At 47.2% G+C, this 27,340-nt stretch overlaps 1 protein-coding gene across 4 annotated transcripts in view; it reads right to left on the bottom strand.

Moving 5' to 3' along the window:
• The window catches only part of Scube2 (signal peptide, CUB domain and EGF like domain containing 2), a 66,328-nt gene extending 41,589 nt beyond the window's left edge, over positions 1–24,739 (bottom strand). For all 4 annotated transcript variants that reach the window (XM_013117482.3, XM_005075689.4, XM_040756500.1 and 1 more), the window contains exons 1-8: positions 24,613–24,739; positions 23,300–23,422; positions 19,455–19,580; positions 14,730–14,864; positions 8,717–8,842; positions 6,835–6,951; positions 6,080–6,169; positions 796–912 (exon numbers count right to left, since the gene is read on the bottom strand). In XM_013117482.3, the coding sequence (XP_012972936.1) occupies positions 796–912; positions 6,080–6,169; positions 6,835–6,951; positions 8,717–8,842; positions 14,730–14,864; positions 19,455–19,580; positions 23,300–23,422; positions 24,613–24,739 (961 nt within the window). The remainder of the gene's footprint in view (positions 1–795; positions 913–6,079; positions 6,170–6,834; positions 6,952–8,716; positions 8,843–14,729; positions 14,865–19,454; positions 19,581–23,299; positions 23,423–24,612) is intronic.
• Positions 24,740–27,340: the final 2,601 nt, after the last annotated feature.

The raw sequence follows: 27,340 nt of genomic DNA, 5'->3' as shown, positions 1-27,340 counted from the left end.
ATTCTGACTTTCCATGCCATTGAAAGCATTAAGGAAAGAAACCCTGGAAAGGAGTGGTGATGTCATGTTTTATTTTAGTCTCCTCCTTTAACGCCCTCCAAAGATGAGACAACCCCTGTGAGTACACTTTCTATTCTAACTTATGACTAAAGCCATAAGGGACAAGAGCTTTTGTTTTAGCAAATTACACAATGACCAGATGGTCTCAACGTTTTTTTAATGATTCCTGATACTTAATCTTATCTTTCCCCGTTTCATCTCATAACCAGTTTATTTATCTTTTTATCACACTAAAGCACTAACAAACCCTTTGTACTCTTGCCCATGAAAGACCAGAAAGTCATTCAGGTCTGTCTTCATTAATAAAAGTCAGTGGTACAGTTATTCGTTAAATGCTCTGGATAATAATCTCAGCCGTTATTTACACAGCAATCTTGGGACTATTATATATGATAGGTTGATATTATCTGCTGCCAATGAATGTTCCATGAACTGACTTTTGCTAATAAGGCCACTTGTCTGAAATGGATTATCTGATGCTTGCAGAGGCTGACCTTCTCAACAGTTAGTGTAATTAAGCCACTTCTAATTAAGCTTACTCAATTATAACCATCCACTAGCCCAGGGAAGAAAAGCTCCCATCAATATGAATCATAAGCAAATCTGGAAGCACTCAAATGGTGTAGAAGGGCAGAACTGCCCCTATGCCACACATCGGGGGTTCAGGGCTCCCTCTACCCAGGCCCCAGGCCCCACAGCCGCCCCGCCCCCAGTTCCAGGACAAGCGAAAGCTACCTTTGCATGTCTTCCCATCCAACTGGAGAGTGAACCCAATAGGACAACTGCAGTGAACACCTGTTGATGTGTCCTTACAGGTTCGATCACAGCCTCCATTGTTGACAGCACATGTTTCTGACAAGAGGTTGGAAGGGCAGTTAGCTTCCTAAAGGAGTGCTGATACAGATATTACTGTTTGACAACCCTGAAAGCACGGAGGGGTGCTCATGGTCACACCCCAAGCCTCTGCCACCTGAGGTGAGACAGAGAGAGAGCTGCTGCATCTCCTGCCCTTCAACAAAGGCTGCTCCAAAAACTGGTGACCAGAGGGATAAAGATACCTCCCGACCTGTGGGAACCTTCTCTACCCACTAGAGGTTCCCAGCGACCCCAGCCAACAGCCTGCTAAGTGTGACCACTTGACCTGGCAGGCTAGATTGAGTGCATAACAGGGCAAAAGAGGATATTCTTTTCTTCCTCCAGAAGTTTCTCTTTCATCCGAGTGGTGGGCCTAACCCCCATCCGGACCATTCCCTTACTATACACCAATGACTTTGTCTTTGCAAGTGCCAACTTGCTCACAAGTCTCTCTCTGAAAAGGCCCGCCATAACAACTGAAAATGAACTCCAGAAGTTCTTCATTTTGCATGGTCATTCTCAGTGATAGGTAAGTACTAGTCAACATTCACTCAATGTTAGCATCCAGGAGTCCAGAAATTTCCATAGCTACCTCATTTGAAAGTCTGCGGGGGACAGGAGAACAAGCTTAGTACTAATTAAACACAAGAGCTATATATGTTTATCTGTGCTTCTTCTCAGAACGGCACGACACTGAGAGAAGTGTCTAAATGTGTAGTTCCTTGGGGACAAAGCAAATGGAAGAGAAGACAAAAAGGTGTCAACTGTTAGGAAGTGGCACATCAATGGAGGAGAACGTTAATCCCTCGGGTCTGCAGAGGGACTGCTGACAGGGGCAAAGCCATATGAACCCCAGAATCCAGGAAGGCCAGGAGTTAGAGACTGCAAGCTCTTCTAGAAGCACAGGTGAGGACGGAGTTTAAAAAAAAAATAGAAAGGTCGCCCGAGAAACAGTACCCCCATATCTGTCTCCATCCCACACACTAATGCCTCACACCCACCACCAAGCTCTTATTTCCAGATAACCAGGTATGGTGCAGTTTACACTCTGGGAAATCAGACCAATGCATGAGATCATAGAGGAGGAAAAGGGAAGCACAGTTGATGAGATCAAAGTCTGGGCCAGGATGCACTGTTAGATCCACACCCCCAGACCAAGCCAGGGATGCTGGGAGCTAAGTTTCTATCCCCAACTGAGAGACACTAGCCCAACTCATCCACATGGAAAGACTTCAGCTGGGAAGTCTCACAGACACAAAGCCCTCAACTGGCTTTTCCAGTTCTTCACTATCGAGTATGAAAAATCAGTCAAGGATTACCAAATATTTAGAAAATTTAGGATTTTAGATATATACCAAATTGAACAACAACAAAAAGAAACTTGGAGAAAACAAAGGTAACAGAGGAAGAGATTGGAAAGATGGCTTAGTCGTTAAAAGTGCATCAAACTCCCACAGAGGACCTGAGTACCCACAACTGCCTATAACTCCAACTCCAGGGGATCTCATGCCTCTGGCCTCCAGCCTCTGCAGGCATCTGCACTCACCTGAATATACACACAATTAAAAATGATAACCATTTTAGAAAGATAATATGGGGAAAGAGAGAGAGTAAAATATAATTTCTTTAGGTGGCAAAAGAAGCATCCGTGAAATACGAGCAAGTCCCTGTAACAAAGACCAAAGTAAATGCTGGGGGAAAAAAAGAAAAACAGGAAAGTAGAAATTTAAAAAAGAATATTGCAGGAAGATTAGAAGATGGAGAAATGAGAAATCTAGAAAGTGAAACAAAATATATAGAGCAGAGAGACGAAAAATGAGAGGATCTCTGAGTTACTGCTACCAACAGGGAAGGACCAAGGGCGGCGTGAAGCTGCACAGAGGCAGATCAGAGTGAGCACAGAGCACACCAGAGGGCATCGCGGTGAAATCTCAGATCACCAAGGACAAAGGAAAACCCTGAAAACATCCAGAGTGAAGGTTTTACAGGTTTCACACACTGGATCAAGAGTAAGAATGAGAGAGAGCTGGGGATGTAGCTCAGGTGGGTGAGTGTTCATTTAGCATGCACAATGCCCTGGGCCCCATCCCCAGAGATGGGTAAACTAAACATGGAGGCACATGTGATCCCAGCACCTGGGGTGGTGGCACATGTGATCCCAGCACCTGGGGTGGCACATGTGATCCCAGCACCTGGGGTGGTGGCACATGTGATCCCAGCACCTGGGGTGGCACATGTGATCCCAGCACCTGGGGTGGCACATGTGATCCCAGCACCTGTAGTGACACATGTGATCCCAGCACCTGTAGTGGCACATGTGATCCCAGCACCTGGGGTGGCACATGTGATCCCAGCACCTGTAGTGGCACATGTGATCCCAGCACCTGTAGTGACACATGTGATCCCAGCACCTGTAGTGACACATATGATTCCAGCACCTGGGGTGGCACATGTGATCCCAGCACCTGGGGTGGTGGCACATGTGATCCCAGCACCTGGGGTGGCACATGTGATCCCAGCACCTGTAGTGACACATGTGATCCCAGCACCTGTAGTGACACATATGATTCCAGCACCTGGGGTGGCACATGTGATCCCAGCACCTGGGGTGGTGGCACATGTGATCCCAGCACCTGGGGTGGCACATGTGATCCCAGCACCTGGGGTGGTGGCACATGTGATCCCAGCACCTGGGGTGGCACATGTGATCCCAGCACCTGGGGTGGCACATGTGATCCCAGCACCTGGGGTGACACATGTGATCCCAGCACCTGGGGTGGTGGCACATGTGATCCCAGCACCTGGGGTGGTGGCACATGTGATCCCAGCACCTGGGGTGGCACATGTGATCCCAGCACCTGGGGTGACACATGTGATCCCAGCACCTGGGGTGGTGGCATGTGTGATCCCAGCACCTGGGGTGGTGGCATATGTGATCCCAGCACCTGGGTGGTGGGAGCAGAAGTTCAAGGTCATCCTCAGCTCTAGAGAGTTTGAGGTCAGCCTGGGCTACATGAGATGATAAAGAGAAGCAGAGAGGGAGGGAAAAAAGAAGGGCAGGGATGAGTGAGATGAAAACAATGGGCATTGGTGTCCAAATTCTGATGACAGAATATTCTTTCCAACTCTGAATTCTATAATGAGCCAAACTCTTGATGAAGGGTGAAGGGAGAATACACAAAAAAGCATTTTGAGGGACACAAGGTTTTTAGAAACCTTTATCTTGTCCATAATACAAAGTGCCAAAACAGGAGAGCAGCAAGGGGGGTTCCTAAGCCCCTGGGAAAGGCGCAGCTGACAGAGCTGAGGCCAGGAGTCAGGCCCTCAGCAGCTGCAGGAAACCTCAGAGGAGTCTGATGGTCAGAGAAGAGAGTGGGCTGAGAAGTGCTGCTCTGAACACACTGGGAAGGGCTTTGGAAAGCCCTGCCAAGGACTCCCCAAGGAAAAGGATCCAGTGGGTGGTTTTTAGAAAGCAGCTCTCCTATTTGCAACCAAAAAAAGCATTAAATGGCAATGCATGGACTTGGGTGAATTGTGTGTAGGTTGCTCACAGTAATGGAAATACTTAATATTGACTTAAATTTTGATAGGCTATATTAATGGCATGGGAGAGTGTGTGTGTGTGTGTGTGTGTGTGTGTGTGTGTGTGTGTGTGTGTGTGTGTGTGTGTGTAAGTATAAAGTCGTCAGTGCTAGAGGAAAACATCCACCATATACCTCTGGCCTCCACATTTGTGTGCATTGTTGAGCAGTGTGAATGCACACACACACACACACACACACACACACACAGGAAGAAGGAAAAGAAAATTAATCAGAGAGAGATAAGAAAGGTCGCCTGCTTGATAACAAAGGGCTGGTCAATATCTTACCTGACTAGTAAACCCAGGAGCTAGTAGATAACAGCTTTATTTAAACCAAACCAAACCAAACTCTCCATAACAACCTGTCAAAAGATCTGCCTGGTCCCATCCCCACAGCCTCTTCTCTCTCTTCACTAGCCTGACTGTCAGGGCTATGGGCCAACTGTCTCGTGTCTCCCAGCCAAGTGCCAGTCTTCTCCATTCAGCAACTCTAGCACTAACATTGGCTGAGTCAGAGATGGAAGGCTGGTGGGCACCAGGACAGATAGACTGCCATGCTAAGCTGGAGGCTGCCCAGAACTCTCTGTCATTACAGCTAGTGAGAAAGAAGAGAGTTGACATTCCATGGCCAGGCACTGCATCCCACAGACTGGACTCTAGGCACTTCTGCATATTATTATCTTTTTAAGAGGCCTATTTTGTTTGTGTTTATGTATGTGTATAGGTGTGCATTTGCTACAGAATATGTGTGGTGATCAGAGGACTTGTGGGAATCCATTCTCTCCTTCTACCACGTAGGTCCCAGGGTCAAACTCGGGTCATCGAGCTTGACGGTAAGCATCCACACCTATTGAGCAATCTTGAAGACCTCATATTATTATCTTAATTGAATTTGCTGATAACCCTGAGTTTATTACATCCTATTTATTTATTTATTGTTCAGTGGGGTCTCACTATGTAGCCCTGACTAGCTTGGAAGTCACTATGTAGACCAGGATGGCCTCCATCTCACAAAACTGTGCCTGCCTCTGCCTCCCAAGTGCTGGAATTAAAGGCACGTGCCACTATACCTGCCTTTCATTTATTTATTTTGAGACAAGGCTTCACATATATTAGGCTGGCCTCCAATTTACTATGTAAGCATTGTGACCTTGAACATCTTATCCTCCTGTCCCCACCTCCTGAGTACTAGGATTATAGTCATGTGACATCAAGCTTGGTTTATGCTGTGGTGAGGGTCAAACCCAGGCCTTTGTTGGTGCTGGATAGGCACTGAGCTCCACCCCTAGCCCTTACACCTATTTTAAAGAGTAACCTACAGACAGGGAGGATTTGCCTTGTCTCACAGCTAGTTTGGCAGTGCTAGGACATTAACCTGATTATTCTAGTGACTTGGCACAGGGGTCTTAGACTATGAGTAAGGGACAGTTTTGTGTAAAGAAAAAAGAAAACGTATCCTGGCTTCAGAGAAGCTGCTCATCCCAGTCCAGTTGGCCTTGGGACACACGGGCTCTAAGTTCAGATGAATGAGCTAGAGAGAGAAGGGGGCAATGACAGGGCCAAGGAGGGAGGGTTACATACCCATGAGCAGCCGCCGTTTCACCCTTTTATCTCCATCTGCCACTGAGGTGGCATTGCTCTCTGTCCCCTCCAGGATGGTTCCCTCTTGCTCTACAAGAGAAGCAAAACCACCCCTGTCAGGCTGAATGATCAAATTACTCATTCCCTGAGCTACCATTTCTGCTGCAATCTCAGACACGAAATGTGTGACCAATGGCAGGCATGTGACTGTCCACTCCATAAGAACAGCCATTACGTGGCTCTGTGGGAAACAGCACATTAAGTGGCTGAAGACCCTTACAAACACTAAGTATGGGAAAGGTTTTGGAAGATAAAGCACTGGCTAAGAGACTCCAGGAAATACAAGCTTCAGAGAGACTGCCGAATTCTCAGTTGAAGACAAGAACTCCAAATGAGCCAGCAAGCTCTCACCATGAAAGGCAGGGCAGACTTTGACTGTAAAGGTTGCTGGGCCATCACACACAGCCAGCTCTAGCCTCTGTTACCCTCTTCCTTTGGAATATATTATCCAGATCTCTAGAATACCAGCTTCCAGAACAGCCCCGTCCATGGGAGGAGGAAGAGATTTGCGGAGAAAGGGGCTCCCACCCAAAAGTAGGCCACTCCCACTGTAGCATGTGAAGGAGCCTTGGGCATTGGCCATACCTTGCACCTGGGGCTAAAAACTATTAAAGGTTAGGGTTAAGAAGAGGTTTGGGGTAGGGGTTGGCAGACTGAGGCAAACCCTCCACTGGAAGGAGGGAAAAATCACTCACCAACACAGCTCCTCCCATCAGCATGCAACCTATACCGTGGATGGCAGCTACATTCAGGGCCTTCAACTGTATCTTCACAGGAGTGCTGACACCCACCGTTTCCATGGTTACAAGTCACTGAAGTCAGAATGAATCAACAGGTAAAGCACTGAGGTTTCCACAACCAGGGCTGGGTTTGTTCCCAAAGAACTTTTTACTTTTAAAGACGAGGTAGTTGGTCTGCAGAACTCACTATGTATGTAGCTCTAGCTGTCCTTGAACTCACAAAGTTCCACCTGCTTCTACTTCTCAAGAGCTGAGATTAAAGGTGTGCACTGCATGCTTCCCCCCAAAATTGATTTTTACTCTGCAAGTATCTAAGCACCTAGTGCACATCTGACACTTGACATGGAGAAAGACCTTCCACCCAGACACAGTCCATGTCAGTGTCACAGTGTAAAACCACTGGAGTACCAAAACAAGGCTTGAGCAAAGGGATACAGGGGTGGAGATCGGAAGGCTGGGTGGGGAAGCAGTTCGCCACGCAGGGGGAGTTATGTCAAGTGACTCTTGACTGCTGCTTCCCTCTCTCTGGTGAAGTGTGCCTGTTATCTCTGCTGTACCCAGGGCTTCTGGAAATACTCTAGCACTTCATGTCTGGAACACACGGACAATATTTAATTTGCACGTCAATGTGAGGGGAACTCTCACCAAAGTTCACCTGACTTCGTTACAAAGGAAGTTAATCGTAGGAAATGGCAACCCTTTGCACAGAGTGAATGCAACATCAACAAAAAATTATGAAGACTGTATGTGAAAGCACTGATAGTGGGCCAAAAAATAAACTTACATTCGCCAACTATAAAACTGCATAAACTTACATATGCCAACTATAAAACTGCATAAACGTACATACACCAACTATAAAACTACATGGTTGCACCAGGGGAGGTGGCGCATGCTTTTAATCCCAGCACTCAGGAGGCAGAGGCAGGTGGATCTCTGTGAGTTCCAGGCCAGCTGCAGAGTGAAAACGTGTCAAAAAACAAGTACCTCTCCACCTCCCCCACCCCCGCAAAAAAGCTATCAGGTGGTTGACAGATTACCTCTGGCAAAGGAAATAGGAGGAAGGAATGCAGGTTTTCACTATATGCCTCTGAGTATTTAAATTTTACATATGTAATTTTCTAATTTAAAAACTAATTATATATTTCTGTATACTCACACCTATATAAAAATTGGACATGCATATGAATTATGACTAAATGGGAATATAGAAAAAAGGAACTAGCTATGTTGTGTGATCCTGGGTTATGTTCCCCACCTCCAACCCCTGTTTTTGGTCTTTTGTGATAGGGTCTCATGTAATCTAGGTTGCCCTTCAACTCACTGTATAGCCAAGTATTCAGCGATGACCTTAAACTCCTGATCCTCATGCCTCTACCTCCTAAGTGCTAGTATCACAGGAATACGACTTTTTAAAAAGTTCTTCAAATGTTATAACAAACAGTGTATAAGCAGTGAAATTTAAAAAACATTTAATTAAAAAAAAAAAGAGCTGGGTGGTAGTGGCATACACCTTTAATCCCAGCACTTGGGAGGCAGAGGGAGGCAGATTTCCGTGAGTTTGAGACCAGCCTGGTCTACAGAGTGTACAGAGTAGGTTCCAGGACAGCCAAGGCTACACAGAGAAACCCTGTACAAAATAAAAAGAAAAATGCTTATTGGTCTGATGACAACACAAATGGCAAAGACACCTGCTACTGAGTCTGATGACCTGAGTTCAATTCGCAGACCCCAGATGGATGGAAAGGATGACTCCTACAAGTTGCTCTTTGGTCCCAGTTGTGGCTATACCTAATGATTGCTTTTCTGACCTCAGGGTATGACAGTTCATACTTACAGATGCAGTCTCTCTGGTTCTTAGCCAACTCAAAGCCAGGTCTGCATTCACAGGCAATTCTGCCCCTCGGGGCCTCTTTGCAGATGTGACTACAGCCATGGTCCTTGTTCATGCAGCTCAGGCCCTCTGTAAAACAACAGCAGGTAGCGGGTGACATGGAAAGAGAGCTGCAAGGATGGACAGTGGGGAAGGCTTGCCCTCCTGGGTCTCCACCGGCTCCATATTTTATTCATTTTTATTTTTTGATTTGTAGCCTAGGCCAGTCTTGAACTCCCTATTAGTTCAGACTTACCTAGAACTCATTATGCTCCTGCCTCTACTCTCCAGGTATTAGGTTTATGGGCACGTGCCACCCTACATGACCCCAGCCACACTTTTTTAATGACTATGTCTGGTTGGTGAGATGGATCACCATCTCTGCAATTTCCAGACATCTATAAGGATAATACCAACTGGCAAACTAAGCAATAATGGAGAGACTACCTTAAATGCCCATCCCTGATAATGAGTTTAACAACTGCCTTATATGCCATCCTAGAACCTTCATCCAGTGGCTGATGGAAGCAGAGGCAGACACCTACAGCTAAACATTGAACTGAACTTCTGGAACCCAGTGACAGAGAGGGAGGAGTGATGAGCAGGGAGGTCAAGACTGGGCTGGTAAAAATCACAGAAACTGCTGTCCTGAACAAGGGGGAGCTCTTGGACCCCCGACTGAAGACTAGGAGGCCAGCATGGGACTGATCCAGACCCCCCTGAACATGGTTGTCAGTGAGGAGGCCTGACTAACAACATATGGGCAGTAGATCGGTATTTATCCCTGGCATACAAATAGACTTTGGGTGCCCCTCCCACAATGAAGGATGCTCTCTCAGCCTGAACTCTTGGGGAAGGGCCTGGGCCCTGCCCTGAATGAAATGACAGACTCTGGAGATCCCATTGGAGGGCCTCACCCTCCCTGGGGAATGAAGTGGGGACTGTGTAGGAGGCTGGGAGGAGAGAGGGTGGGGGAGGAGGTGAGGGAGAGGGAGATGGGATTGACAGGTGAAGCAAGCTTGCTGCTAATTTAAATTTTAAAAAGTTTGTCAATGATAAAAAAATAAAATCAGACTGGGACAATTAAAAGAAAGATTTCTTTTGTCACCTAAGAGATAGAATACCTCAATTTTTCCTAAAGAAGGAGAACCGAGGCTAGAGAGACGGTTCTGCAGTTAAGAGCACTGGTTGCTCTTCCAGAGAACCTGGGTTCAATTCCCAATATCCACATAATGACTCACAGCCATCTGTAACTCCAGTGGGCACCAGACATGCATGTGGTCACAGGCATACTTGCAGACAAAACACCCATACACATAAAATAACTTTTAAAATAAAGAAAAGGAACCCTCCCAATAATATGGTGCTTCATACCAGAAAGAAGTACCCAAGGTTTTATGTCTGCCATAGGTTTACATTCCTTCATCAGGACTATACAGACACCTGCCTAGAGGCCTCTCTTAAATGACCCTCAGTTATTCTCTTGGCCCCTCCCTCCACATGCTTGGAGAATTATGCCTCTCACTGACAGCAACATACAACAACACAACAAGGAGCATTAGAGGAGAGAGGGGAAGCCTTCATGCATGTGGGCTCCTTTAGCTGCTGTGTAATGTTAGCTGTGCTGTAAGAGTCCATCAGGCCCAATCCGTGCTAATGGTGGTGGGAAAGAGGATATATTAGGGAACTGAGATCATTGGTGGTTTAATGAGCATCTGAATCAGTGGTTCTCAACCTTCCTAATGCTGCGACCCTTTAATACAGTTTCATGTTGTGGTGACCCCAACCACAAAATTATTTTCACTGCCACTTCATAACTGTAATTTTGCTGCTGTTATGAATCATAATGTAAATACTTATGGAGACAGAGGCTTGTCAAGGGGGTGGAGAACAATGGGTTGAGAACCTCTGACCTAAATGATGGTGCAACAGCAGAAGCAGCACCTGTGTGGGTTATCAGCAGCCTGCCTCAGTAGGAAACCAGTTCACTGAGACCTTGCTGCCTAGGTACCCAAGAATATGCTCAAGATGTCTTCTCAGTCAGAACTGCATTAGTAAGGATGTGTGCACATGTTGTTTCGTGCCTTTTGTGTAACACAACTCTGAAACATCCCTGAGAGAGAGGTTTTGGTTCTCCATGGTTAGAGAGCCCGTGAGAGTTTCTAATTCTAGAATTAGGACCGTTTCAAACTTGAGTTCTGGAAGGTTTTATTCAGCTTCACTGGGACTGAACACTCTTCTGCCCCTAAAACCATAGCCTAGACTCTAATGAAGTGAGTGAGTCTCTTCTCTTTCCTTGTGTGTCTGGGGAACAGTTACTTCCAGACATTTCTGTTTCAAAAGACAGCGCAGCAGCTAAGCATCCTCTACTCTCTTGGGTCTATCCAAAGACCACCTTGTTTTTCATCTGACGGCTGCATGCCCACACACTCAATCTGCTTCATGCTGCTGGGATCCAGCAGCCCCTGCCAAGGGCTGCTGTCAAGTAGCACAGAAAGAAGTCTGCACTGGGTTGCCACAAAGCTCTCTCCACTCTGGCTGGTCCTTTATGAAGATGTCATTCACACCCCAGTACCAAAATGGCACAAGAGGTGAGAGCTGCCCATGGAGGGAGTGTCCTTCCCTCCCTGCAAAGACCCAGCAAGTCCTATGCTTGTCTTTGGATCAGTGGAGCATTTGAAGTAATTGAGGCAGAGTGATACTTGCAGGAAATTGTTAACGGGGCTTGAAAATACAGTGCTAGGAACCCATACAAAGTCTACCCCCAACAACTTCCCTTCATCTTCCAGGTACTTTACTGTGTTTATGCACCTAAGACATCTGCAAAGTGATCTTTGCTGCCCCAGAGCAGTTAGTTCATTTATACAAGAAATATTTCTTAAGAAAGACCAGAAGCTGCTCCTGGTGTCCCCCTGTAGCAAACTGGACCTGAAGTCACCAGGAGGCAATGAGGATTGAGGCAACTCTAAAACCACAAGTGGATTTTCAAGAGATGACCCCTAAAGCCCTTCCAGCACCCCAACTCAAAATATGGCCATGGCTAGAGGGAGCAGATGGATTTGGTTCAAACCAGGAAGCCCAGCCAGGGCCCTACTCCCCTAGGACCTGGCCTGGTCGTCATACCTAAAGCTAAGGCTTCGCCGGAAGGGAAGATGCTCAGAAACCCTGAAGAGACTCCAAACTTTTGCTCCCTGGCCAGGTTTCTTCACTATAGGATATTTCTGGAAACTTAGAAATAAGGAGCCAGTCTGTACTACAGAGTGAGCTTCAGGACAATCAGCGCAACACAGAGAAACCCTGTCATGAAAAACCAAATGAGACCACGCTCTTTGAGACCATGACAAAAATATTCCATAGAATGAGGAATCTGCATTGCTGAAAGCAGCATGGTCTTCCTTCTGGCCCCCATGTCTCCCAGCAGCCCCGCCACGGCATCAGTATACTGTCCAGAGCCCTCAGAGCAGACAACACAAAGGAGAACTGCTCATTCTGAGAGCCTGAGCACCCCTGAATAGGAACAAAGACGCGCTGAGGGTGATGTTTCTCTCCAGCCTACCCCCATTACATGGGTGAAAACACACATTCTCTTTATCACAGCTTTGGCCTTTCTAAAGATTTTAAACAAAAATCCAGTAGCTTGAGTTTCCATCAAATCAGCTACAAGTTCCCCTTATTGAAAAATACTTAGTAAATGATTGTTCTTTAGAGAGAGAGAGAGAGAGAGAGAGAGAGAGAGAGAGAGAGAGAGAGAGAGAGAGAGAGAGAGAGAGAAGGGCAATAGCAATAGAAAGTACTAGCCTGTGACATTAACTTTCTTTACCCACTTTCCACCGTGGATTTTAAGTCTGTTTGAATACAGTCTCCGAGAAGGATACTGTACACATGAAGGAAGAAGTCCTAAGGAACAATTGTGCAAAAGTCATTTGGCTGAAGAATTAAATCCGAGGGTGGAAAGGGGTTGCCATTGCAAACTGCTGTAACCTGCTGGCTCATATTGGCAGCAATTTGCTCAGCAGTCAGGTTGAAACACAACAGAAAATCAGAGCACTTCCAGACCACAAAGGCAATTCTTAGATTTGGGTTTAAGTTCCAGACATCAACGTTCATGTTAACTACTCATCAGGGGATCCAAGAATGTCTGAATTGTGGGAGAATTCTAATACAGCTCGCAGAAAGAATTGCCCTGGTGTTTACCTCTGCTCTGAGAAACCTGGATCTCAAATCAGTCTAGAGGCTTGTAGGAGGGGAGAGGAGGCTGAGCCAGGGGTCTGGAACACAGTAAGTAGGAGACCAGAAGCCCTGCAAGCCGCTGTGTGGGGGTGCAGTCTATCCTGGGGGTGTGGAGACAACGTCTTTACCAGCAGGTCATTGCCTCGCTCTCCAGCCACCAGAAGAGAAAGTCAGAGCAACTTTCCTGGAAGCAACTTTGAGCAACTGAAAGGAGAGGTGCTCTGAGGTTCCCGCCATACTCTGCCTGCCTCCTTAAATGATTCCCATCTCCAGCTCTGACTTCCTGTGAAACTTCGTTCAATGCCACCAGGACCCAGAGACTCTAGCAGGAAGAAAGCGGCCATCACTGCCCTTCAAGGGTCTTGCCTAAACTGAGAAAAAAAAATCAGAACCACTGAATCTGACTCTCCCTACATGAACACTGAGAATGAAGAGACTACGGTGACAACAACTATCAAATCCACTGCCTCCCACCCCTGACTTCTCTAACCAACATTCTAGTCAAGTGTGACCTAATGCTTGGAAAATGCAGCAAAATCATCTTCCATGAAGAAATCCTTGAAAAGTTCACTAAAGCCATGATAAACAATACATTTTTAAGTGTGTGAATTAAATAATGGAAGAATTGTTAAAGAGGCTTCACTCTTACCATGTGGGAATCCAGCCTGATGATGGTGGCGCACGCCTTCAATTCCAGCTCTCAGGAGCTAGAGGCAGGTGGATCTCAGTGAGTTCAAGGCCAGCCTGGTCTACAGAGCAAGTTTCATGGCAGCCAGGACTGTTACACAGAGAAATCCTGTCTTTAAGAACAGGAGGAAGAGGAAGAAGAGGAAGGAAGGAAGGAAGGAAGGAAGGAAGGAAGGAAGGAAGGAAGCAGGCAGGCAGGCAGGTTAAAAAAAAAGTGGGAATCATATGCTAAATGAATTGTCTAATATTTGGATTCCTAAATCTAAAAGCAAGCAGATGCAACACCAGAAAAATACAGACACTAAAATATACCTGTTTGACTTAAGAAGAAGCAGAGAATTAAACAGATAACATTCAGTTAAAAGTAACTGATTAACCATTTGCCCTTGATGGCTCTCCCTCCCAAGACTCCATCAAAATCATAGGAATTTAAAAACAGTAATAATAAAAGACGTAGACTCAAAGCAAAGAGTACAAGAGGGAGGCCATCAGAGAGTGGTAATGGCTGAATTGGTGAGAGACAGGGAACATAGAAACCCTCTAGTCCAGAGAGGGAGCCTTACCCCTCCCTCACCCCCACCACCCTGCTCCCACAGAGCCCTAGAAGCACAGAATTCAAGAAAAGCAAAACTCAGGGAAGGGCCAGATGTGGCTTGAGGCTGCAGGGGGAGGATCCAGCTCCCACTCCTGCTCTCACCCCTAAGCGCAGAGCAAGGGACAGGCTTGCACTGGTACTGTGGTTTTCAGCATCCTTTTGAAAAACTTGGCAAATGATACACCTTATTTCTCCGGAATCGTGTTCTGATGTTTGAAATGTACTTTATTTAGAGATTAGGATCAGAGGGTGTGAACGTTTGCAAGGACCTCAGAGATCCTGCAAACTGCCATGTTGCTAGGTGATGAAGATGAAGGTAACAGAGCTGGCCATGTCTCTCTAGCGCATTCTGAACTTGTCCCCAGCCTCCAAAAGTTTCTAGCATTGTGCTTTCCTCATAAAGTCACTGTGGGGGTAGGGACTCTGATAAGACTCTGCCTACCACCCTCAGCCAGACTAAGGTACCTTCTGAGCGGTGAATGCAAGTGTGCTGATTGTCACTCAAGAAGAAGCCTTCTTTGCAGCGGCACTCATAGCTTCCCATGATGTTGATGCAGGTGTGTTGGCAGCCACCATTGTTCTCCATACATTCGTCCACATCTGGAGGGAGAGATGGATCCAGATTCGTTTTCACGGCTGTTTCAAAAACCCCTCCCAGCCAGGGGGGCTCAGGGATTACTGCTAAGAGACTTCCCCTTGTCCCTGTTTCATAGAAACTCTCAAAGCTAGAGCCAAAGGAGCCTGTGTTTGATTCACTCAGCTCCCACAGGCCCATGGGTCTGGGGATCACCTAGACAAGCCCCTGAGGCAAACACAAAATTATCAGTTCATAGAAGTCATGGAACACCTTCACTTTCTAAAGCACGGCGCTAGATGAGCAAGATAATGCTTAGCTTCCTGAGAATGCCTTCTGGAGCGAGAAAGACAATGTACAATGGATCCTAAGATAAGATGAAGGGTGGGACAGGAGAAGGAAGGTAGGTGGCACACGTGATTGTGTGCTATCAACACGGCCTTTATGGGAAAAGCTGATAAGGGATGGGCCCTTAGGACTCCTTCAGCTATAAACCTGGAGAAAAGAGATTCCAGGCTGAAGGGCCAGAGCCTTCCTCTTGCACAGAGGCTGGGAAGCTTTGCGTGTGTTGGATAGCAGTGAGTCATTCCGTTTGGCGGCAGCCTGGGAGACGTGGAGAGAAGTCACAGGAGATACATTCAGGAAGATAGATTAAGATCACAGTGCTACCAGGTCTTAAACATCAGGCTAAGAAACTCTTGTTTTATTTGGGAGGCAGTTAGGGAGCACTGGAGTTGGGTGACACAGTCAGGCCCCCTTTGGGAAATAGAAGGCAGCTGGAAGGGTAGAGGGAAAAATGGAAAGCCTGAGGTCTGGCACGTGTGTGTCAGCCCAAGCCAGCCTAAGCCAGTGCTGTGGGAAGAAACAGAACAGAGCAGCTGTCCTTGGGGATAAGCTGGAGAGGCAGGCAGAGAAAACTGCTGGGTAGACAAGATGCCCCAGGGAGAGTGTCACTTTTTCAGTGACAGGAAGGAGGCTTTCTAAAAAGACTGACACTGGTCTCAGAAGTGGGAATGGAGACATGGTTGCTCCCTTCCTCCAAGGTAGAGACAGACATTATAACATGCTGAAGAGCAAGGGCCCAGCAGGCATGAGGCAGCAGAGGGATAGTGGACAGAGAACACTGTAGGGTGGTGTGAACACAGCTTCGAACATCATTCACTTGCAGATGAGAGGCCCAAAGCCAGAAACGTGGTAAAGCAGAATGGTGGTAAAGAGAATTCCAGACAGTGCCAGGGGCAGGGAAGGGGGGGTGTCAGCAGGAGTCCCCAGAACCTGGGAAGGCTGCTGCAACTCACCCCTTAGGGAGCATTCCTTCCACCATGGCCTGAGACCCAGCACAGCTGCACCAAGCCACTGCACTGCCCTCCAGTACTCTTTGTGGGTCCCCACTAAGTGTACACTCCTGGCAGATACAGATTTTTATTATACAATGTAATATAAAATAGCATTCATTAGTAGAGCACCGGACAGGGTAATGTTCACAAGGTCAGTGAATGAGCAACAGAGTGCAGATGACCAGAGCCAAGGAGGAAACTTTCAGAAGTACCTTAGATATCACAAAGGCTCAAGAAAAAAACTTATTTTAAAAAATTTTGTTTTCCTCCGGCTTCATACATCATGTACCTATCACTGACTCCTGGGTGTATCTGTAACTCACATTTAAATGTCTGTTATCTGGTTTCAAGCTTCAGATCTTACAGGCATGGGTCCTCCTACACTATAGAGCAATAGTCTCCTAAACTGATGGGACTGTAGCCATCCCCTGAAGCCTAACAAACTCGCCCTGTCTATGCCAAAGGGTGAAGGAAGCACATTCCAGAACAGAGGCCCGTGCTGGGACACCTGGCCTAGGCATTCTGCAGTGATGGCTCATGGTGAGCAGGAAAGGTCTGTCTCCCTGGCACGCCTGGGAGCTCTCCTGAGCCAGCCGCCACAGCCCCATCCCATGTGTCACTTACTGCATCTTCTCTCCAAACAACCAACAGTGTGTTATTAAGATGGGTGACACACTAAGGTAGAGTAAATACAGTATGTTCCGGAGACATCAGTGTGTCTGGACTCCCATGAGGCCTGGGCGGGGGTGCCGGTTAAACCTCTCAGGAGAACCGCTGCTATAAAGCCAAAGAGTCATGATATAGTGTGCCATGACAGGAAGTGAGTTCAGGTGGGCGGGAAGAATTGTGTTGTTTCCCATGTATTTGTTTCCCAGACTGAGGGGCTTGCAGCTGGAGGTTGTATCAGGGCTCAGAGGCGTTTGCACTCTGCATGCTGCCTGGTATGTTTGTAGCTAATGTGTTTAAGGGTCTGGCCACGGGGAAGGAATCACCCCCAGAAAACACAGGAACCTGCCACCCCAGAGGAATTTGGGCTTTGAGCTCTTTCTTGTCACAAAGTGTGTAGGCCCCAAGAAGTCCCTCTGTGTGCTGGTCCCGCTCTTCCAAATGGACTGCATTCCCTCATGTCTTTCTTCATCCTCCGCCATCTCTTCTTGCTTCTCCTCTTCCTCTACCTTAAGACGGGCCAGAGAAATGCCTCAGAGGATGAGAGCAATGGCTGCTCTTCCAGAGGACCATGGTTCAATTTCCAGCACCCACATGGCAGCTCACAACTGTCTGTAACTCCAGTTCCGACACCCTCACATAGACATACATGCAGGCAAAACACCAATGCACATAAAAATTTTACAATTAAAAAAATATTCTCCCATCTGAACTATATCCCCAACCCTCTACCTTCCCTTACAGACTCCTCAACCCTTGTGCACATGCTCAGTGGACACCTGGGGTCTCTACAAAGCGGATGCTCCTCAGAACCCATGAAGAGACCCCAGGTAGGTGACGAGCACGTTCTGCTGATTCATCTGTTACTGGCTAATCTGTGGGCATGCTTGTGTTCAGAAAGCCCCAGTCGGCCTTGACTGACATTGTTCAACCTGTTGCTCTCAGGGAGCTCGTATATTCCACAGTGATGACCAGGTCAGCCATCAGACAGTAACCCTCAAAATGGCACTCTTGGCAAACCAAAGGGAAATCTTCCCCCAACAACAGCAACCAAACCCTAGCGTATATGTTGTCCCACAAACTGAAGCCTTGTCTGAATTTTAAACTCTTGCGATGTATTTCTGTTCTTGGGGTTCTCTCTCAATGTATTCTTTTGAGGTGCTTAGGAGGAGTTTTTCTCCTCTAAGCTACTCATAATGTCTGACTAACAACTGCAGACTTGGAAGCCCACATGACCTGTGCACTCAAAGTCTGTTCTCTCTCTCATGGGCACAGACAAGAAAAGCCCACACCAGGTAATACTGAAATATCATATTGGGGCTAAATCCCAAATGAAATGGTCTCCTTCTCCCCCCACCCCATAGCCCAACCTTTCAAATACAAGTTCAGCCTGGACTTAGAAAGAGAGGAAGGGAGATCATGTAGGTGTCTGCATGTGTGTATGTATGTGAGGTCATAGCTCAATGTCAAATGTCTTCCTCAGGTGCTCTCCAACTTATAATTTTGAGTCAAGTTCTCTCACCTGACATGGAGCTCATTAGCTGGACTGAATCATCTGGTCAATGAGCTCCAGGGATTCCTGACTCTGCCTCTGCAAGGTGGGATTACAAGTGTATACCACAGTGCCAGGTTTTACATGGGTACTGGAGATCTGAACTCGTCCTCAAACTTGCATAGCAGGGTCTTTACCAATTGTGCCAGCTCCCTGGCACGTCTAGGTCTCTTGAAGCTAACCTCAAGGCATTTGATCAAGGGCCAATTCCTACCACACCATAAAAGAAGATCTGAATATCTGTCCCCCAGAGACAGAGCCTGGCTCAAGCTGCTCCTTAGTTGGTCAGCAGGTCAGCCCCAGAAAGTGTTATCAGCATAACGCCTCATGTGTGCCGAGCTCATAGTGCGAGCCTAGCAAAGCAAAAATACCCGCCCGGTGTGTGGCTTCCTCCCAGACTAGACAACCTCAGCCCCATCTGCCAGGACAGATGGACGCCTAGGTTCTGACCTAGGCTCGCATGAGGAACTGGTGGAAACACTCTGCTGTCTTCACTTCAGGAGCTGAAGTGCCAAGGGCTATTCCTGCCTTGTGGAATCATGGAGCATGCTCACAGAAAGCTTTTGTTTGTCTTTCAATAAAAAATAAAAAGTATGGGGATCTTCCTGGCTGTGACCCAAAACATATCTGAGACAAGAATAAAGACACAATATTTAAAGGATAGTTGGAATCCTTTCAACAGAATACCTAAGGTAAAAATGGCAGTAAGTCAGTCTCCTTGGATTAAAGCAATTTACCTACCCAGTTTTCTGTTACATAGACTAATGTCTATGGGGCCAAAGCCCACATTTCCCTGTCCCTTTGATCCCAGGCTGGCCTCAAGTTGGCTATGTAGCTAAGGATGATTTTGAATTACTGATCTTCCTGCCTCTATCTCTTGAGGGCTAAGATTACTGACATGCACCACCATACCTGGTTTTGCAGCAGTAGAAATGGATCACAGGGATTTGTGCATGCTGGGCAAGCACTCTGCTGACTGAAATGTATCCCTGGTAAGTTTTCAAAAAAGAAAGAGGGTGCTAGAGGGTGGGAAGACTGCCATGGTCAAATGTTTTTCTTACCAAGACAATTATGACCGTCATGAGCCAACATGAAGCCATCGAAACAGGTGCAGCGATAGTTGCCTGGAATATTTAAACAGTCATGTACACAGCCTCCATTGAGCTCATTGTCACATTCATCCATATCTGAAAAATAAAACAGAAGTGAGCCAGTGGTTGCTATTTCTTTGGGAGACATATGCATGCATTTACCTATTAACCAGCCATCCCACTTCTTAGAACCCACCCAAATAGAAAAATAAACAAGCACTAATCATTTATTGTTGTATTGTTTGAAATTACAAAAAACAAGAGGCAACCTAAAAATTCATATTTAGGAAAGCAGCTTAATGGATGTTAACTGGAAGGAGATAATCTTAATTGAGAAATAATACCTCTATAAGATCAGTTGTAAGGCATTTTCTTAATTAGTTATTGATGGGGGAGGGCCCAGCTCATTGTGGGTGGGGCTGCCCCTGGTCTGGTGGTCCTAGGTTCTATAAGAAAGCAGGCTGAAAAGAAAAAGAAGAAAGGAAGGAAGGAAGAAAGGAAGAAAGAAAGAAAGGAAGAAAGGAGGGAAGAAGGCTGAGAAAGCCATGAAGAGCAAGCAAGTAAGCAGCACCCCTCCATGACCTCTGTGTCAGCTCCTGCCTCCAGGTTCCTGCCCTGTTTGAATTCCTGTCCTGACTTCCTTCAGTGATGGACTGTGATATGGAAGTGTAAGCCAAATAAACCCTTTCCTCCCCAGATTGCTTTTGGTCAGGGTGTTTCATCACAGCAATAGAAACCCTAAGTCATTGTCCATTTACTTGATGTAGTACTATGTAGCTCTAAAAAAGAATGAAGATGGCCACTATGAAATCATTTGAAATCATTAGCAGAATATACTGTTAAATGAAAAAAAGATCAAAAGACAAAAGAATGCCCAGAATATGCTATATCAAGACAACATCAAAACACACACATGCATACAAAATTTCAACATGCGTAAAGTTTATTCGGGAACAAAGAGACTCAGAAGAGCTAACACTTTTTTTTTCAAGACAGTGTTTCTCTGTGTAGCCCTGGCCGTCTGGGACTCACTCTGAGCAGGTTGGCCTTGAACTCAGAGATCCACCTACTTTTGCCTCTTGAGTGCTGTGATTAAAGGTGTGCACCACCATGCCCAGCTCACCAGATACCATCTGAAACCAGGTGATCATGGTTAGTATCACCTAAATGGGACATAGTGACATCATATATTTATGATTGGTTTATTGAAAAGGTCATTGTGGTATTTCTGTGACAGCCTTACTGAAATGCCACCTGATCATATCATGAGAAGACACAAGACACTCTATTCTGGTTGGTCTTAAATACAGTGTATAGCCAAGGCTAGACTCAAACTCATGGCAATCCTCCTATCTCAGCCACCATGCCAAGCTCAATCAATTCTTTGCCTCTTAATACAAGGCAAATGAACATAACAGTGTTCATCAAAGTGTCGGTGTTGGGACTGGAGAGATGGTTTAGCAGTTAAGAGCACATGCTGCTCTTGCAGAGGACCCAGGTTCAATTCTCAGCACCCACATCAGACATCTTACAATCATCTGTCATTCCAGGGGATCAGACATCCCTTTCAAGTCTCCATGGGCACCTGCATATGTGTGGCTCAAACACATATAAAATAAATACCTCTTTTTTAAAAGTATTTATGTCAGGGCTGGAGATGCTTAGCATGAATGAGACTCTGAGTTCAATCTTCAATATTGCATAAGCCAGGAATGGTGTCCGATGCCTGTAATCCCAGCACTTGGGAGGTGGAGACAGATGATCAGGAATGTGAGGGCATCATCTCCTCAGCTACACAGAAAGTTCGAGACCAGCCTAGCTACGTGAGACCCTATCTCATAAAAAGTTGATGTGTGAGACAAAGAAAGACTACGAGTACCTGGAATTAGAATCTGGAGAACAGAACATCAGGGGAAATATGATGAAATTATAATGATATTTACAGGTTTGTTTTTTTTTAATGACGCTGTGCCATTGTTAATTTGGTTTGGGTGATTATACTGTGCTTTTGTAAGCTGATAGCATTGGGATAAGATGAGCGAAAAATGCCCATGAGCTTTGCATGGTTTTGTAACCTTTCTGGTCTAAAAGCATTTCTAAATGAAAAGTTCTCTTAAAAAGAAAAAAATAAATTTTAGAAAAGTGAAAGAAAAATAGGAGCTGAAGAGATGGCTCAGCAGTTAAAACATGTGTTGTTCTCATAAAGGTGAGTTCAGTTTCCAGCACTCATATCTGGGCTTAGCAACTGCCTATAACTCTAGTTCCAAAGGATCTGACGCCTCTAGTCTCCAAGAATACCTGACCTTACATACACGTACTTATATATAGACACACGCAAACACATGACTAAAAATATAAATAAGTAGAGGGCTGGAGAGATGGTCCAATGGTTAAGAGCACTGGCTGCTCTTTCAGAGGTCCAGGGCTCAATTCCCAGCACCCACATGGGGGCTTTTGCCTGACTATAACTGTAGTCCTATAAGATCCAATATCTCCTTCTTGTGTGCAGATGTATATGTAGACAAAACACACACATACATAAAATAAAACAAATAAGTAAATCTTTTATAAACATAAATAAATAGAAACATATAGCTGGATGTGAGGGTGACACCTACAGTCCCAGCCCTTGGATAGGGCAGGAGAATCAGCCTTGGTTGTATGTCTGAGGCCATGCTGGGCTACATGAGACCATGTCTCAAAAAAAAAAAATTTCAAAATCAAAACCAGAACAGCAAAACCCAAGAACACCAGGCACCACTGGATGTTATATATTGTCCCACACCATGAACTGGACTTCTCAGAGGCCACAAGGTCACAGGGTCATTAGAAGCATCAAGACATGAATACTAGGCCACCAAATGCCACTCAAGCACACAGGCCCTAAGTTTTTCTCCTGCCTGAAGACGTTAATGTGGTTTTCCAAGGGCTTAGACGAGACTTTCTAACTCACTATGCATATTTTGTTCCATCAGGTGTTCAGATCGACTCTCCCCAGGAGTTAAGTGCAAACCGTAAGGAGTTTAAAACCTCTCTGTGAAAGAGGCCTCCAACATGCTCATCACGGTTGGGTGCAGAGGCAGGATCATCAGAGCGGAGTTCAAATACCTCTCATCAGTTTTATGGGGGTGTCTTGTCCAACGAGAGAGGCAACTTCAAATTAAGTGAGTATGAAAGACCAGGGACAGATGAGGGTGTGACTTTTGCCCACAGGCTAGTCATTTGTTTATGATCCCCAAGTCCCCTGTCCTCAGTGTTTCCATCCATAAAATGCACAATGGAAGTGGCCCAAAGTTCCCTGAAGAGCCTTGTGTCAGCTAACATTCTACTTCCCCTTATGAGAGCAGTTCCTATCCAGCTGTGAGCTTGGGTTCAGGCAGATACTGAATTAATCCCTGTTGGACAGAGTCCAGACTTCAGGACCTCAGGTCTGGAGCACTAAAGAGCAAAATTCTCTCTCTGCACATATTTCCAGAATGAATTTGCTACTCAAATGAGACAGTGCCTGGGTATAATTCTAAAGTCTAGTAGGTACCAGAAGGCAGGACTCCAGTCCTTAGTCTCCAAGGAAGCAGAACCCTCAGAGCTCTGAGAGTCTGGCTCTCCCGGTGAGAATTGCATTTCCTTTTCCAGAAGCTGTAGAAAAGGACCTTTAGAAGCCAGGCAAAAGTGTAATGAGTTCTAGGGGAAAACTAACGTCCCTGCCCTTGAGGGCCTGAAAATCATTTCCAAGAGCAGGTGGCAGTACTCTAGGTAGAAGTGTTCATTTAACCACCATGAACTACGAGAGCTAAGGAGGTCCCAGAGTCACTTACCATCACACTGCCTGCCCTCCCCTTTGTAGCCAGGCTTACAAGAGCACTTGTAGGAGGTGGGTGTGTTCTGACACAGCGCATCAGCATGACAGTCATCTAGCCCTTGGGCACACTCATCCACATCTGCAAAAGAACACAGCAAGCACCTGGTATGGCTTCCAAGCTGTGAGCGATCTGGCTATCTCTAGTACCACCTCCCATGAGCCCACCCCACTCTACTCTTCCAAAGCCCACACTGCTAGGTCACCCCTGGATAAACCACACCGTGCCCAGGCCCATTGTCAGGCACACTGTTCTAAGAGGAATCACCTAAGCATCCCTTACTGGCCTCCAAGATTCAGTTCAGATCTGCCTCCTCTTGGAAGTAGGCCATAATCCTTAAAGTGGGGAGCATGCCCCCACCACATGCTCCCATATATTTAGCTCACCCGAGGATAGAGTAGTATGCAGTGTTGTCACTGTCGGCTGTCACCTGTCTGTCCACGGGGCCCTAACAACTGAACCAAGCCAGCATCGTGCCTGGCACATGAGACTGTAGTAGACCGCCCGCTAGAGGGGAGGCGCAAGGAGTAGGGCTGGATGGAGAATTCCGGAAGACCGCCAAAACAGCTGTCTCTCAGCTTCTCAGAGTTTAGGATGTAGGGGTAAAAGTTTCCCTTGTCTCTGAGCAAACAGCATCGTGAGCTCTCAGACCGTGCATTGTAGGAATGATGTCCCCGATCCTCCAACCCCAAGTCTGCCGGTTCTCTCAACCCACCGTAAGCAAACATTTCCGGGCTAGACACCACTCTGGGGTATGAAGATAAAAACGAAAGAGTTCTGAAAGAATTTTAAGTCCGGACAGAGCAGACTGTCCAGAGTGCTAATCTATGACTGCTCCAAACCTGGAGGCTTAGGGACATTCCCCGTCTTGACACCAGAGCTGCTCTGTGCTCACAGAACTCTCTCCGCAGCTCATCCTGGAGTTGGCAGAATTTATCAGCCTCAAAGGAGAAAAGCAGGCGAAATTGCCACGAGCCCGACCCTCAGTCGCCCTGTCTACACAAGGGGGAGCTGGACCCCAGACTCCAGTTCCCTCTACTGCACTCAGCCAACCACAATCTGGCCAGCATGCACTCTCAAGAGACCCTGAAAACGACAGGTACCGGAGCCAAGTCAACAGCCTGGAGCAGGAGCCTCGGCCTCCTCGACGGTGGCAGGGGAGGGGAGGATGACTACGGGTGAGGGCTCCCGAGGGCGGGGGACCACGCAAGGGTACCCGGGAGACCCTGCCCTGCGACCTGCCAGGTGCGCCCCCACGGCTGCACACTCACCCTCCAGCGGCCGGTTGGCGCGGCCCGGGCCGGGAGGGACGGCGGCGGCCAGCAGCGGCGGCAGCGGCAGAAGCAGCAACAGCAGCGCTCGGGTCGCCCGAGGCCGACCGCGGCCCGCGACCCCCATGGCAGCCGCAGCGCGCGGAGCGGCGGAGAGCCGGCGACGGCGCGGGGAGGCGTGTGCGGGCTCTCGGCCTCCGCGCCCGCCGACACCTCCCGGCCCCGCCCGCCCCCGAACCCCAGCCTCATTTTCACACGGTCCTCGGTGCCGCCCCGCCCGCTTGGCCCCTCCCCGGCCCGGGGTGGAGGGGGCGAGGCCGCCGTGGCCCGAGCGCCTGGCGCTCCCTGAGCCTGGGCTCCTCTGTGTAGGGCGCCCTCCAACTTGACCGGGTCCTTCCAACCTGAAATAGTCACAGGACACCTAGAGAATGTCCCCACTGAGTCCCCCACACAAGGGGACACTGGACCTCAAACCCAGCAGCCCTCTAACAACACCTTCTTGGGGTTCCACATACCCTGTTAGGAGAATTCCGGACTAGGCTGAGTGGGGCCAGTGAGTCCAGCTGCTTTGCCCAGACCAACACATTCCACTGCTCCTGGCTTTAGCCTGGCCTCTCTGATACCCTAGCCCGTGGCTCTGTGAGAACCCTCTGTCTGTCTGTCTGTCTGTCTGTCTGTCTGTCTGTCTGTCTGTCTGTCTGTCTGTCTGTCTGTCTCTGTCTCTCTCCTCTCTGTATCTCTGTGTACACCCTCCCCCCACACACACACAGTTGGGTTAGAGATTGGTTCCTCGTTGCAATCTAGGTAAGTGATTCTTGACAGCAAGGAAGTGAAAGAAAAAAAAGGATCCAGAGGTAGAGTGGTCCTCCACAGGCAGCAGAGCTCCACGCATAAGTGGCATCTATGACCACAACTTAAAAACATCAGATTTGGGGAGCTGCAAATAGAAGCAATGCCCACCGCCTGTTCCTCCCAGCCAGGCCTTCCTATCTTTTTCCAGGCACAGGTAGCTAAGGCCACTACAGTCAGCATCATTCCAGGAACAAAGGCTTAATGAACCCCTAGATCAGTGGTTCTCAACACATGGGTGTCGACCCCTTTGGGATTCAAACGACCCTTTCACAGGGCTTGCCTGAGACCGTCAGAAAACAGATATTTACATTATGATTCATAACAGAGTAGCAATGAAAATAATTTTATGGTTGGGCTCACAGCATGAGGAACTGAATTAAAGGGCTGCAGTGTTAGGAAGGCTGAGAGCCACTGCCCTAGATGCAACTAATGGCCCTATGCAGAGATATGAATGTTCTTATTTGGGTTTCCCTGAATGGCTCTTATTCTATTTTCTCCTGTGAATATTTACATGCATCCTCATGTGTATGTGGACATTTGTCTAAATATACTTACTACACATGTATATGTGTATTGAACAGTAATTCCTTGATAGGAAGAAAACTCATCAAAAACCCCACATAGCTCAAGCACACATGTCTTCTTGGGGCTCTGGCTACCACCTACAGCTTCCCACCTCTGTCTGCCACCCCAGCCCGGGCATCAGCTCGGGGCCCAGGCTGAGCCTGTCTCTTTGGGTGGGGGTGTCACGTATTCTGCTGCTGGATAGAGACCCTGAGAAAAGAACTCTGTGTTTCCCTTTAACCTTTCCTCTCCAGTGAAGGCTGTCAGGTTCCATCCCTTTCTCTGTCTCTGGCTCCTCCTCCCACTCCTTTTGTATTTGGTGCTGAGAGAGACACTCCTCTATTTCTAGTTTGAAGGGTGGTGTTTTGTTTTGTTTTGTTTTAACACATTTGTAAATCTTCACTTAGTGAAACGTTCCCTCCAGGCTTTGTCTTTGTGTCTTTAATGGTAGCCATAAATTATCGCCTTCTTTTCTCCCGGTGCATCAGGCTTCATTGCCTTTGAAACGATCAAAGTTATTTCTTCTGAAAATCCAACTCAAAACTTTCCATTGTATGGCACAGCACTCTTTAGCCCCAGTCAAAGCATATAAATACACAAAGCTGCCCGTTAAACCCTAAGGAGCCTCTTCCAGACCCCGTGCCTGGTAAAGAAGACCGTTGCTGTTTGTCCCCTCCTGGATTTCTCCAAGTTTGGGTATCAACGGGAATACAAATTCATAATGATACGGCCTGGTGCTTTTTGCCTAAGAGGGTCTCTTTTATTTGTTTGCTATAGAAAAACACACTACTGGCTCAGATCTCAAAAACTGTTCTGAATCCAGTCTTATTTGCACTGGCTCCCACATGGACCTGTTTCAGTTGGTAAGCTCCCAGACTCCTGGGCAACCTTTCTGACACCTGAGATTAAAGTCAACATGGCTTATGAGATGGATTTCCATAGGGGAAAGGTGAGGGGGGTGATCTATGTTTTAAAATGTCACCACTGCTGTGTCTCCAGTGACCTGGCTGGTCCTGCACTAGCTGCTTTTTACCCTCTGTTGTCTAGCTGAGGTCCCCACAGGCGCTGGGTCTGCACTGAGACTTCTCCCTGCCACCTCCTCCCTGCAAGCTACAGGCCATGAACCAGGCCTGAAGGGACAGATGGCCCAGCTGGTGTGTAGGACTCTGGCCTTTCTGGAGACAGTGTAAGTGTCCTATAGCTAGGTTAAATGTGGCATCCTGGGCAGCTTCAGTGCCAGTCCTTTCCTCTGACAGAGTGGCTTCTGAGAGGGGGACGAGCCCTCCAGAGCTTTCACAAGCCCAGACTCCTG

The sequence above is a fragment of the Mesocricetus auratus genome, unplaced genomic scaffold, assembly GCF_017639785.1.
Source record: "Mesocricetus auratus isolate SY011 unplaced genomic scaffold, BCM_Maur_2.0 Super-Scaffold_4256, whole genome shotgun sequence".
In the NCBI taxonomy this organism is placed as follows: Eukaryota; Metazoa; Chordata; class Mammalia; order Rodentia; family Cricetidae; genus Mesocricetus; species Mesocricetus auratus.
The sequence above is the reverse complement of the archived record's forward strand: the minus strand, read 5'-3'. Positions and strand labels throughout refer to the sequence as shown.